General features: G+C 38.1%; 1 protein-coding gene across 1 annotated transcript in view; it reads left to right on the top strand.

Annotated features, from left to right (window-relative positions):
• The window catches only part of STAT4 (signal transducer and activator of transcription 4), a 122,896-nt gene that overhangs the window by 62,911 nt on the left and 44,952 nt on the right, over window positions 1–15,033 (top strand). The window contains 2 exon segments of the mRNA XM_012812754.2: window positions 11,106–11,157; window positions 14,144–14,242. Of these exon segments, the coding sequence (XP_012668208.1) occupies window positions 11,106–11,157; window positions 14,144–14,242 (151 nt within the window).

Below are 15,033 nucleotides of genomic sequence, written 5' to 3'. Positions count from 1 at the left end.
ATATATATACCATATATATGTAAATATATATAAAACAAAAGCACTACCCCATAATAACCTATATAGGGGGTGCAATGAACAACCATATATATATATGTAAAATATATATACCATATATATGTAAATAAGCTATATATAGCTTATTATGGGGTAGCGCTTTTATTTTTATAGGGTAGATTTTAGAAATGGACTTATTAGTTGCGAGTTTAAATTTTAGTAGATATTGTGAGACTGGTTCCCTAAAATGTTGGGAAACTCACACTTCCATGAGCAAAGTGTCTTTCCTATGTCTTCATTAACAAAAGTGTTATCATTCTTTTTCATTTTTTAACCTGATTTTTTGGAAACTATCTCTGTCATTTCACTTTAGATTTATGTTTCTGACTTTTGTGACCTTGGGCGTGCTTTGCCATGTTTAGTGGCCATTTGGATGTGCTCTTTCACCAGGCTCCCATTCACTCCCTCTTATTGGGCTTTCAATTTCAAAGGGCTCTTTATGTACATTGTAAATGTATGTTGTATATAAATAATTCTCTTATATGAGTTACTAATATTTTCCTCGTCCATTATATGTCTTTAAGCTTTATGACATTTTTTCCATACAAAAACATTTAACCGTTGTGAAAAGTTTATCTTTTTTTGTATAGTTTCTGGAGTTCCCATCCTGGTTTAAAGGGTCTCCCCAACTCTTGAATTATACACATTTTCCTGCATTCTATGCTAACATTTTTTAAAAGATCAATATTTAATCTACCTGAAATTCTCTATACCTTATCTCCTTTTTCTTCTGGATTAATAGACAATTACAAAAGTAAGACTTTTTTTAAAGTGAGCACTTTTTCATTGAACTGAAATATCATGTTTTTGTTTTATTTTCTTATTAAATTTTGTTCTACCACTCACTATTGCACTCTGCTAATCTGGTTATGTGTCATATTACTATGTTCACAATGGCTTTATAGTCTATTTCAATGTGTTATTTTCCTTTCCTCAGCTTAGAGATAAAATTGGTGATTCATTTGTTAAAAGCAATTCAACACTCTGGAGTCAAGTTGAATCCTGGCTGAAAGTTACTTAATGTCTATCTCAGTTGACTTAACTGTAAAATCAGAATGACAGCATTTATCACAAACAGTTATGAAGGTTAAATAAAACAGCGCAGTCCAAAAATCCCCTGACATATTTTGAGCACAAAAATTAATTAGCCTTTGTGATTTTCTTAGCTATTGTCAGACATCTCTTGTTCCATATAAATTTAAAGATCACTTCACTGAATCTTTCCTTTAACCCCCCAAACCCTCCAAAAGCAGGGAGGGTTTGGGGGGTTAAAGTTGGGAGCCTAACTTTAATTGTACTAAATACATGTAGTCATTTTGGGACAATTACCATTTTTATGATACTAAGTCTCTTATGCCCTAGAACTCATGTTTTAAATTTATGCCTTCTCAGATCTTGTTTAAAGTTTTCAGTAATGAACCTAGTTTAATGCATACAAAATCTGTATCTTTTTTGTTAAATTTATTTCTGTTCTGGTCAGATGTGGTGGCTCACATCTGTAATCCTAACATTCTGGGAAGCTGAGGCAGGAGGATCCCTGGAGCTCAGGAGTTCAAGACCAGCTTGAGCAAGAGTGAGACCTTATTTCTACTAAAAATAGAAAAAAAATTAACCAAGTGTGACAATGGGTGCCTATAATCCCAACTACTTGGGAGGCTGAAGCAGGAGGATCACTTGAGCCCAGGAGTTTGAGGTTGCTATGAGCTAGGCTGACACCGCGGCGTGCTAACCTGGGCAACAGATTACTTTTTCTATTAGTTGAAATCTGACAATTTCCTTATTTCCAGCTTTTGATGGTTATTCCCAGCATAGAGAAAATCACATCATCCTGTATATGCATTCTAGAATTGTTTTGTCCTTTTTTCTAGATATATAATGAAATCACCAATAAGAAAGATGCGCGAGCCTTCTTTGCCAATATTTACATTGATGTTTCATTTTCTGATCCTTATCTCCTGATCTAACATTGTCTAAGGATGATGACGTATCTCTCTTCATCACAGAGTGAGGGGGAAAGGGTGACTAAATGACCCTATAAGATGTAAGTGAAGGACACAGATTATTTTACCTTCAGTAGAGGATCTATTTTATACCATAATGAGCAGGTGACATCATCCCCCCGGAAGGAACAACACTCAAGGTTCAATTTTCTGTAAGGCACTCTCACTACCAATGGTACTGGTCAACCAAGGTCAGGATTCCATTCGACCTTTGAGAAGCAAAATTGCCATCTCCAGGGGTATTTCATCCCCCACTGTCCTCTTCCAATTATCTCAAGACTCTAGTTTCTTATCTTTATGGCTCCTTGGGATAAATAATAAATAAAGGATGTAAAGACTAATGTCTTTACCAACATAAAGATTGAATAATATGTTTTTTCCAGTTTTCTCTCAGAAGGGAATTACTATAATTTATCCTCTTATTTGATCATTCAGCAAACATTTATGAGGTTCCTGTGAGGTGACATCTCTTTTGAGATTGGTCTTAAAAACCAATCCCCACTTTTGAAAGGTGCTTGTTCTAGAGAGAAATCAGACATAAACATAAAAATAGAAATACTATGTGAGGAGTTTTACAACACAAGCAAGTATCAAGAACCATGCAGGGTTTTAGAAGAATTTTATCCTTCTTACAAGCTAACAGCTTGTTATTGTTTCAGAGGTATTAGAAAAAGACATGAGACTTCTAGATCAGACACAAAAAGCATTATTATTCAAAGCAAAAGCAGTAGTTAGAGCTTTGTGTTCATTTGCACCGGTGCTCCATGTGCCCCAAGTCCCACGCAGGGAGGTGACACTGTGGGCCACCATGGATGTTTGTACACTTAGTGGGCGGCATTGCAGGAAGGAACACTGATACACTGATCTTGAGGAATTCACTGCTTTTGGGGCTCAAGAGCAAACCATTCTTTGGCTGAAGAAAGATGTTAGCTTGTCCTTCAAGATTGCTTGCTTCCAATACAATCCTGAGAAATGGCACAAATAAAAAATGGTCAGGAGTTGGGCACAGTGCTCGTGTAGGCCATCCTAGTACTCTGGAGGGCCAAGGTGGGAGGAGGATCTCTTGAGCTGAGGAGTTTGAGACCAGCCCAAACAAAATTCCCATCTCTTCAAAAAATGGAAAAATTAGCTGGGCATGTGGGTAAGTGCTTGTAGTTCTGGCTCCTTAAGAGGCTGAGGTGAGAGGACCTCTTGAGTCAGGGGGTTTGAGGTTGCATTGAGCTGTGATGATGCCACTGCACTCTAGTCAAGGCAACAGAGTGACACTCTGGTTGAAAAAAGAAAGAAAGCAAAGATAAGAAGAAAAGAAAAATCGAATGATCTGGGCTTTACCTTCTCGGCATACCCAGCAAAACCGTGCAGGGACACCCTCAGACTATGGCAGGTTGCCTCCAGAACTCCAGGGTGCTAAGGCCTAAGCTGCCTTACAAGAAATAATCAAACACGTGGTTATTTTCTATTGTTTGTTTACCACTACAGCTATCTTGAGGTTCCACAAAAAATGGTTATCCCTAAGCAAACTGATCATAAAGATAATTTCTAGGGAAAATGAACTTAAATACAGCTGTGGCTTACAGAGTCTGGTTGAAGAAAGAAAGAATTGGCTTTTTAAGAGGAAGTAGCAATTTTTGAAAAGTCATAGTTTGTAGAACGAGAAACACCTGGATTTGAGGCATTCCTTTTCCCTGACTTCCTCATTCTGTGACTTTTCACACATGGCATCACCCCTGGGCTTCCCCAGATATGCTTTGCTGGCAATTTTCAGGATAAAAACAGCCTGTCGTGCACCGTGCACGTGACAGGACCTACTGTTGGTATCTTCAAACATAAATGATAAGTCTGTTTTGTCAACATCTCCCCTTTTCTTCTACTTGTCATTTTGGAATTGAACAATGTATATACCTCCTAATTATAATCATGTGAATTCCCTGCGAGCACTACATTTTAGTTGTCATCATGGTGACTGGACTCCAACTCTCTTCTCTTTTCGCCTGATTAATAAATTTTGAAGCCAGCATTCATCTTTTACAAACTCCCCCAAAGAGAAAGAACTGATACAGGATAGACGTGTGTGTGCACATTAGCATTTCTTGTTTAGTTCTGATCATAAAAGTAACACATGCTTCATTTTTTACAAAACTCTTAACAATGCCAAAGAATTGAAGTGTAAGGAAAAATACCCTTTCCCTAATCCCATTGTCCAAAGATAGTCATAGGGGGAGCTTGACGTGTTCCTTCTCAAGTCTTTTTCTGTGCAAAGGAAGTGTAGTGTTAATGATTCTCTTCCGAAGAGCGTATGGAGTGTGTGCAGGGGAGAGCGCTGTATGGCGACTTCTAATTGCTAGCCTGTGGGAGTGAATTTTTTATTCAAAGCAGCTTTCAGTGTATCTGTGTGCACGCGCGGCTTTGTCCTGAAGAAATGCCAGGAAAGTCCCCACCGTCTAGTGTTTTGAAAATCCCCAAACACACAGTCTTTCTTTTTCTGGAGTTTCTTTTACATTCACCTAAATCTATTTCCTGGAACACAACTGTCTTACTTCATTGGCTTTTTATGATCAGCTTTGGTTATTTCTGTGAAACTGTAATAGGAATAATTCAAAGAATCTTATCTTCTGTTTATATTGATTTTACCATTTATGATCTTTAAACTCTCCTAACACCTCCATGAAGCAATGCAGAAAATGCCCTCCATTTATAGAATGCTTTGTATTACAAGTCACAGAGTTCTTTCTCTAGTGTCTGGCCTGCTCTATGATCAATGACAAGCCTCATTATCCTAGTTAACAAAGCAATGACGATTAAGTTTACACAGCTACTGAGCCACAGAAACAAGTCCCCTGACTCTGTACAGAGGGCTCGCCAACTGCTTTTCAGAGCAATTGTCTCTAAGGGTTAAGTCTTCATAGACATAGAATGTTCTGCAGGAAATGGACCAGAACTTACAGAAGATGCCTTTAACAAGGAGTTTCTTTTTTTCTTTTTTTTTTTTTTTTTTTTGGCTGGGGCTGGGTTTGACCCCGCCACCTCTGGCATATGGGGCCGGTGCCCTACTCCTTTGAGCCATAGGCGCTGCCCCTAAAAAGGATTTTCTTTTAAAGAAAGAAATATGTGTATATACCTGCAACTGGTTTTTAGCTAGTTTAAGATGGATGTATTATAGGTCATTAATAATCTGCCTCCATTGAGAATCTATACCTGACCTCTCTTTTATCAAGAATACCTTTGTGGTGACAAGAGAATTTACAGCCAACTTTTAGTACAGGAGGCAAGCAACCTTATCCATTGGAACTCACTTATTTCTGGCAAGTGGAATAGCATACGGAGAGCATGTGAGAACTGCAACTTCAGTAAGACAATTTTAGGAAACAAAAAGAATTTCTTTTTCACAGCAGTCTTAGTAAGGCTACCGAAAACTTGAGTGGAAAGTACTTAATCCCCATACACTCCCTTAGCCTCCTCCTCCAGAGGATTCTCCTACATGTTACATTAGGGTGGTATATTTCTTACAACCGACAGACCAGTATTACATTATCATTGACTGAAGTCTGTAAATTACGTTAGGGTTCATTCTTTGCATTACATGGATCCAATGCGTAGTGTCAAGTGCCCATCATAATAGTATTGTGCAGAATAATTTAATTGTCCTAAAGATCTTCCATGCTCTCCCTATTAACCCATCACTCCCTGTCTCCCCCCGTAACCCTTGGCAACCACTGATCTTTTCAGTGTCCTGACTTTCCTAGCACATCATGTAGTTGGAATCATGCAGGTTGCAGCCTTCCTCTTTGGCTTATTAGTATGCAGTGAAGTTCCATTCGTGCTTTTTCGTGATTTGATAACTCACTTAGTTTGAGTTCTAAGCAACACTAAAAATTTCTCTGTTCACCTACTGAAGGATATCTTGGTGGCTTCCAAATCTCTGCCACTAGTCATAAAGCCACTATCAACATCCACGCACAGGTTTCTGTGTGGAAATGAGTTTTCAATTCCTTGGGTAAAGGGATGTGATTGCTGGATCACGTGGCAAACATGTGTTTAGTTTTATAAGGACGGAAAACTGCCAAAATGTCTCCCAAAATGGGTGTATCACTTTTCATTCCCACCAGCAGTACATGAGAGTCCCCGTTGTTCTGCATGCTTGCCAGCATTTGGTGGTGTTGGCATCCATGGGTCACCAGTGGTACCTCGTTGCTGTTTCAATTTGCATTTTGCTGATAACATGACTTAGAGCATCTTTGCAGAGACTTATTTGCCACCTGCATGTCTTCTTTGGTAGTTGGCTCGTTTTTATATTGGGTTTGTTTTCTTCTTGTTGAGTTTTAAAAGTTCTTTTCCCACTTTGCATTTATCACATCTATCTTTTGCAATTGATTTTCTCCCAGTTTGTGGTTTGACTTTTTATTTCTGAGCAGTCATTCACAGAGCAGCAATGTTTAATGTTAATTAAGTTCACCCGATCAATCTGTTCTTTCAGTGTCGTCTAAAAAGTCATCACCATTCGAAAGCATCCCGGTTTCCCCTGTGTCCTGTTGTGGGAGTTTTGTAGTTTTACATTTTACATTCAGGTCTATGGCCCTCTTGGAGTTCATTTTTGTGAAGGGCGTAAGGTCTGTGTCTGGATTCAGTTTTTGTGTACAAACAGCTGTTCTGGCACCGTTTGTTGAAAAGACTGTCTTTGCTCCGCTGTGTCGCCTTTGTGTCTTTTCAGGTCTGTTTCCGAACTGTCCTTTCTGTTCCATTGATCTATTTGTCGGTTCTTTGCTGACACCACACTGACTGATCACTGGAGCTTCACAGACACTCTTGAAGTCAGTGGTGTCAGTCCTCCAACTTTGTTTTTGCCCTTCAATATTGTGGGGCTATTCTGGGTCTTTTACCTTTCCACATAAACTTTAAAATTAGTTTGTCAATATCCACAAAAAAAACTTGCTAGGATTTGGATTATGAGTCATTGCATCCATAGATTAGTTGGATTAGCAATGTTTAGTCTTCCTCTCTGTTGATTCCTGTAAAAATTGAACATGAAATTCATTGTATTTTTCCGTGTAACATGTGCACCCACATTCTGGACCCGAACTTTCAGGAAAACACCCCCCAAGAAAGTGGCCACCTCTGGGCTGGGAGAGACATCTGGAGAGGGCTAACACGCTCCTGGTAAACACGTAGATCGCACCACCGTCCTGCAGCTGCCCGCTCTGTGAAGGCTGCTCTGCCTCTCTCTCCCAGGAGCCTTTCCCTCCCGGCCATGTCAGGACTGTAGCCAAGAATGGCACATGCATGGCCAGTGGGGCCAGAGCTTTTGAGGCTGCTCAGCCATGCAGCCAGGGGTCCCTAGTGCCTGTGCAGTCCTCCCAGTCCCCTCCATGTGGCCAAAGCTGGACTCGCCATCCCCACCACTTCCCCTTCCCCTGATGGCCACACTCAGCAGAGGCCCCTCCGGCCCACTCCCACTGGATCCTGGATCCTCCTAGGCTGGAACCTTGTGCACCTGGCAGGCCCAGGTGGGAGGGTGGTAGCCCACTGGGCTCCCCCACACCCAAGTTATGGTACCCATGTATAATGTGCATTCTTATTTTACCCTCAAAAATTTGGGCACAAAAGTGCACATTATACACGGCAAAACATGGTTGTTCTTTGTTTTATTTATTTATTTTTTATGGGATAGGTTCTCACTCTGTCACCAAGGCTAGAGTACAGTAGTATTATCATAGTTCATTGTAACCTCTGACTCCTGGGCTTAAGTGATCCTCCTGCCTTAGCTTCCCAAAGTGCTAGGATTTACAGATATGAGCTACCACATGTGGCCTTATTTAGTTCTTTGATCTTTTTAATTAGAGTTTTATAATTTTCCTCAAATATATCTTATATAGAGTTAAATGTATGCCTATTTCATTTTTGTGCTGTAAGTGCTTTTGCGTTTTTGATTGTAAATTCCAATTGTTTGTTCCTGTTATGTAGGAAAGCAATTGACCTTTGTGTCTTGACCTTGCATCCTATAACCTTGCTATAGTGGCTTATTTGTTGCTGGGAGGTTTTTTGGAGTATGCTTTGGGATTGTCTACGTAGATGATCACTTCATCTGTGAACAACAATGATTTTATTATGTCTTTCTCAATTCATAGACCTTTTCTCTTTTTCTTGCCTTATTGCATTAGCTACTACTCTAATATGATACTGAACAGGAGTGGCAAAATGAGATGTCCTTGCTTCATTCTTGGTCTTAGCAGCAAAGCATCTAGTTTTTCACCATTAAATATAGTATCTGTAGGATTTTTTTTTTGTAGCTGTCCTTTATCAACCTGAGAATGTTTCTTTCTCTTCCTAGTGTGCTAAGCAATTTTAATTATGAAAGACAATTACTTTTTACCACTCTACATTAAACAGACTTAAGACAAGTAGGTCAGCTCTTCTTTAATTTTGCATGTTGACTTTTTTCACTGTATACATATACTTTTGACTCTGGTGAGAAAGGATAAGGTAGAAGCCATTAAGAAGAATCACATGCTCAGAATAAAAAGAAGAAAATAATAAGAAACTGACGTTGAGACCATGCTATTATGTAGAAACTGGCCAATGCACTTGACATTGGACAAGGTTAAAAATCACTTAACAGCAGTAATTATGATAATAAAAGAGGAGAGAGCTAGCTGGCACCAAGAAGTATGCAGGAGACTTCAGATTTCCAATTTTAAAAAGTGAAAGAATTTTACTTTTACTCTGTAAACAGAGACGAATGCTTCATAACCTAATTGACACTTGAGTACAGCATAATGGCAGAAAGTTAAAAGAATAAGAGGTAAAAATTCTTCAAATTGAGGTTAGGAGAAGAGCTGAGATGGAGAGGTGGGGGTGTCCTGCCCATGTCCTCTTGGCCTTATCATTTTACTTCAAGTAGAATTGCAACTGCCAGCATCCTACCTTTTTTTTATCTATAATGATAGATGACAAGAGCTGATATAAAAAGACTCTTGCTCCCAGAGTTCTAGAGTAGCTAGCTCTGAGTCCCATGGTCTATGCTGAATTCCGGGATTCATCTCAGGAAATGGTTTGATGACCATTTACTGGCCACTTTCTCTTCCTGTCTCAATTGCCCACTGGTATTGGCAAATGTTTCCTGGTATCAACTCCCACTTAAACAAAATGCACTGGAATCCTTGTCTCAGGGTTGGTTTCTGGGGAAAACCCACATCCCCTTTGATCACTAATGCCTTCCTCATTCAGGGCTTTCCTAAAACTTCTCCCTTTATTTGACCCGGGCCTCGTTACTCTCATCCTGCGGTTTCCAGGATGAAACCGCCACTGGAGCCAGAGAACACCACCACCCAAAAAATCCTTCACCACACAGGGGAAATTGGTTAAATTTGGTGTTAATTCTTTCAGGTGTCTTTACATTTCAAAAAGGACTACTGGGGAAAGGACCCAAAAGAGTGAATGCCGAACTGTGATATCGCTGTGTCACCTCCACTAATGCAGGAGATTATTGTAAGCAGGCCTTCTCGCATGGTTTGCTTCTGACTCTGGTACTAACATTTGGAAGAAAAAGGGCAGATGAACTAGTTATTCTTTAATGAGAAGTCAAATTTAGAAATTAGATGGAAGGGCAGTAGAAACGGAATTTGCAGCAAAACCAAGAAATGTAGCATAAAATAGCATAAAAAGAATAAAAGAGCATATTCATTGATTCTAGAATGCATTTTTCCACACTTTAACATCTCTGAAATCAGAATGCATCTTATAATCAATAAAACCTCTTAATTGCTGATGCCATGGTGCAGTCACAGCACTGTCATTGGCTGTGATATGAAACCAGGTCGTGGCTACTCATGTTTTGTCCCTTCAATTGAATTATGTGCACTGCTGATACAACATATGTTGAGCTTAATTGCTGTTTAAAATATTATTAAAATGTAACACTTTGATTTAGGATTAAAACAAATAGTTGTCATGTACGCAGAATGCGATTATAACAAATCAGCAGGGTCTGACTTTGGTATTTGTTAAGCAAATATTTGTCAATGGATGAATGATCTTAAATTTCATATTTTCTTAGAAAGCAACAATAGAATGCTAAAGCAGGTTATAAGAAAGGAAAATGCTACAAGTAGATAAAGTTGTATTACCGTATTTTGCTGTGTGTAAGGTGCCCTTCTTTGCCCAGATTTTTGAGGGGAAAAATAAAGACGTGCTTTATATACCTGTAGTACTAATTCCATATCTACATAAATGTTTTTAATTATTTATATATGTTTATGCCTCAAAGAAACAAGTGCCTAAATATAAGCAAATAAAAATTAGAATTAAAACAAAAGATTTTTTCCCTGAAAGTTTGGGGAAAAAACATGGGTGTGCATTATACACAAGAGCACATTATACGTGGCAAAATAGTATATTTTATTACTGAAATTTATGCAAAATAGATTTCCTATCATACCCAAAGCAACAATAACAAGAGAAATTGCCAAATCTCTTATAATAGATAAGAAAGAAATAGATGAACGAAATCTCAGCACAATAAGAGCTGGGTAAACAACTCATGCATTGCACAGTATTGTCATTAAGATATACAATATCCTGCTGCCTGAACAGAATGCCCTTAACTTCCACCATGCCATTGAGAAAAAATGAAAATATGTGCTTAATGATAGAGGATGGGGGGTTGGCTTTCCTTAGCAAGGCTTAAAATTACATTGTCAATGCAAAATGATCTCTTTAAGGAGATCAAGATTATAGATCCAAGTTATAAAAAGCAGCATATCACTGTGATCTTAAATCTAACTGCCGATTGCTAAAACTGCCATCATATTTAGTTTTAAACTATAAAACAATGTCTCAGAATAAGAACTTCTTCAAAAGTATTATTTGGAGTGAACCACAAAAGTAAATGGATGGTGGTTGAGCTGATTTAAAAAAAAATAACTGAATTAGAAGTCTGTGATTGACATCTGGGAATCTACTAGAAATCCATAAAAAAAGAAAAAAGATAAATATAAAATTTCTATGTTTGAGAATTAATCAATACATTTCTAAATGTCTAAAGTCTTAGGACAGAGGGAAAATCCTGATGGAAATTAGATAACTGAAAAGGAGAAAAATTCTATTAGTATTTGCACAAGATATGATTTGTGTGTGCACAGAATCCAGATGAATCTACAGATAAAAATTTTGAATTGATAAGAGACATTACAAATACGTTATTAAGATCAATAAGAGTTTAGAAAGGTCTCTGCATTCAAAATCAATATACAAACATTCATTATGTTTCAATATGCCAGCCAAAACTAATTAGGAAAGAAAGATATTTATTCTAGTATGAAAAAAATACCAAGTACATAGAAATAAGCCCAATAATAGATGTATAATATCCCTACATGGAAAATTACTATTTACAGCAAACATTAAAGAAGACCTAAATAAATGGATTAGAACACAATTTAAAGATGCAGCCTCCCTAAATTTCTCTAAAGATTTAGTGCCATTCAAATTCTCAAGCAGAATGTGTGTATGTGTGGGGGGTGGTGGGGAGATGGTGTGACTTGATAAACTGATTCTAAAATCTATTAGGAAATGTAAAGGAAATATATTCCACTTGCCATCAAGACTTATCACAAAGCTGTAGTAATTATCTGTTGATGAAGCAGAGCTAGAGCTGTAAGATAGTCTTGAAAGAAGTCCCCCTGCATTTGGGCACCTGATTCATGACAGAGTTGGCCCAGCAGAGTGGTGGCGAAAGAACGGGAGGTTCCGCAACTGCTGTTGGAACTGGGGATCCAGGTGGAAAAAGCGAAAGGAGCCTCTGATTATTAACAAGCTCCAAGTGAATGACAATTCATGGCAAAACCACAAAGTCTAAAAAGATAATATAGGAAAAAATCTCCATGAGTGCAGCCCAGGGGAAGATTTCTTGAACAAGTCATGAAAAGAACAACCATAAAGGAAAAGACTGATAAATGGCTTTATTAAAATTAAAAACTTCTGTTTACTAATGCTAGAAAATAGGGAAAAGACAAGCCAGAGGCAAGAAGGTGTGTACAATACAGAAGCGCAGAGAGGCAGGTACGCAATGGGAAACGGGCAGCTTCTCTTTCTCAGGGATTCTCTTCCTTCCCACCTTGCAACGACACACACATAGAGATCTGTTCTGTTGCCGTTGTTTGGAGGTCCGGGTACTTGGTAACTACTAAACAGTGAACATGAGTACATGTTTGATACTCAGGGAAATAAAAGCGGTCATCTGGTCTTGTAGTGATCAATTTTCCACAATATGTTTTTGTCTCATATATTTAAGTGAGGGATTAAAGTTAGGAAAAACGCAAAAGGAAAGTGAAAGAGATATCCTAGATGAAAACAGGGGTGATGCCTGGCTCTGAACGAAGGAGAAAAAATGAGTAATTTAACCTTCCATGTGTGGAGGAAACTGAATCTGAAAAGGAAGGTAAAAGTTCAGGTCAAAAAGGAAAATGAGAAAGTGTACAACAGAACTGAGAAATGTCGCAAGGTAGTATCTGAATGATCAACATGGAAATACTCCTAGAACAGAGAGAAAAGCAGACAAAAAAAGGTAATTCTTGGGTTCTTAGAGGAACTCTTGATCTTGGACAGGAAGAGTTTTCAAGTTTTACATTAAGAACAGAGCTTCTAAAATAGAAGAAACCCTTTGTTTTTAACAATGGGTTGATTTTTAAATACCTTGAATACAAAATGAGAAAATATAGTTTTTCTTTGGAAGCTAAATGTAAGTTATGTGAAATAAATCAAGAAGCAGGAAATCAACAGTAGGAACAAGTTCTAACTAGAGAGAACCTGAAATTGTCAACATGCAGAAATCAGAAACTTGGTAACCCTGCTTAAATAATAAGATCATTTTCATTTTTATACCCTGTGAGTTTCAGTTAATTCATTTTTGTTTTTTCTTTAGAAGATTTCTGATTTAAAGGGGAAAAAGTTTTTAAGACCGTAGAATAGGTAAGAACAGGAAACCAGACAGTTGGGAGTGTCTACCCTGGTTTTACAAATAGAAGTGTTAATTAATCATCTACTAAAGTTGGGGCAGCAGTCAAAGCCACAAAACAGCCAATAACCTTATTTTTTCTCTAGAAAGACCCTTTGGCCTCACCACTTCTTTCTACTTCTGATTAATAGCTAATTTTTCATTTCATGGATTATGATTTTATTTTTTCTGCTCTTGGTCTTTTGGCCATTTCGTCGATGTTAGTACCACCTTGAGAGAGGAGGGCAGAGGGAAACTGAGTAAGTGTACCTGTCTACTGTGCTTCCTATTAATCCAGCCTTAAGGGGAAATTGAGCAAGAAAGACATTTACCATTATTGAAAAAAAAGATGGTGGTGTTCAAATTAGTCCTATACACGAGGGTTAGGAAAACTCAGACACCCACGGAGGCCTTGCAGGTAAGGGAAATGAGTTTTTGGGACACAAGGTTAGTGTACACTATGGCGACCCTGGGTAGGACATGCTCCACCTGCAGGATTCCAGGATTTTAATTTACAGATCATACCTGATGGCTGGATTAGGCCCACAGGCTGCCAGTGTACAACATCTGCACCTTGGCAGTCAAAGGTGTTTATGCTTAGATATCATAAAAAATCAGTGAAATGTGTGGTATAGTTGCCCTCTAGTATACTAATACAGTTAGGAGGTAGTTGACATGAACAGCACCAAATAGGGACCAAAACAACGCATGATGCATAGACTTAAATGAACAGCTGGGACCACCTGCTTCCTGGGAATTTATGGGAAAGTCACTCTTCTATTTAATACTTGTCCAAAGCCAAAAGCAAACTGATCCTCCTGAGCACGTGTTCAGAGTCTTTCTCTAAGAGGTGCTCAAGAACTGCTTTTAATTGTTAAAAGTGATTTTTGAGGACAAAGAGAGAACTGTGTTCTCTTTAGGCATCTATGTTCACAGTGTGAGTTTCTGTAGCTTATAATAGAACAGAGTGTTGGAACAAATCCCAAATAATTTCATGTAATTATTGGGAGATGACTGTTGATTTTCAAGCAGTGATTTTTTTTTTATGATGCATGTATTTAAGCATTTCTGTTAATTACTTTTGTTCATTTTCTTTTAGGGAAAATTTCATGGAAATCCAATGCATGTAGCTGTGGTTATTTCAAATTGTTTAAGGGAAGAGAGGAGAATATTGGCTGCAGCCAACATGCCAGTCCAGGTAATATTTTCTGAACATGTAATCTTGTTATCACCTTGAACTCAATTTTTCTGAAACAGAAATTTTTATCTTTCCCTAGCTTCTTCTACTTGTAAGAGTGGTGCTACCATCCTTCCAAGCTCTTACAGTCAAGATGGTGGGACTGTCCTTGAGTGGTTTCTTTTCTTTGTCTCCACACTGAGATAATTACCAAGTCTTTCCAGAGTTTATCTAGAATCTTATCTATACCCTGCCCCGGGGCATCACAGTGATAGTCCAGGAATATAGTAACTCTGTGCTATTGGAATTCCTTACTGCAATGCGGACTCTGCTTCCCCCAGTTTGATTATCTCACAGTCTAGCTGGTTCTAAACCCTTCAGTAGTGTCTGAAGTTATACCTCTCCAGTATAAACTGGTCCATAAGCAGGAATTTGGTCTTACAGAAAATCCACAAATATTTACTTGTCAGTTGTTTAAATGTACCTTGCCCTGACATATTTTAGGTTATATTTTATCCCACTGTGCTGCGGGAATGCCAAATCCCCAAAGACAAGCAGAGGAATCAATGAAGTCCTTAAGGAATACTTTCCCAGTGAATCTTTACTGAAGTTTGTTAACAAAAGGGAAAGAATGTGTGGATAATCAGCTTTCCAGATGTCCTCTGTAATTAGTAAATCAAACCACGGTATTTATTTTGGAAGATCTAACAAAAGTAGCAACTGTTAAAATTTTTCAGATTTAGTTATGGTCAGGTAGTGGCTATGTTTGGACAACTTTGAAATTTTAACAACTTTAATTTTTTTTTTTTTTT

The sequence above is a fragment of the Otolemur garnettii genome, unplaced genomic scaffold (assembly GCF_000181295.1).
Source record: "Otolemur garnettii isolate 467f Iridium unplaced genomic scaffold, OtoGar3 scaffold00222, whole genome shotgun sequence".
In the NCBI taxonomy this organism is placed as follows: Eukaryota; Metazoa; Chordata; class Mammalia; order Primates; family Galagidae; genus Otolemur; species Otolemur garnettii.
Note: the sequence above shows the minus strand (reverse complement) of the source record. Positions and strands in the feature narration are given on the sequence as shown.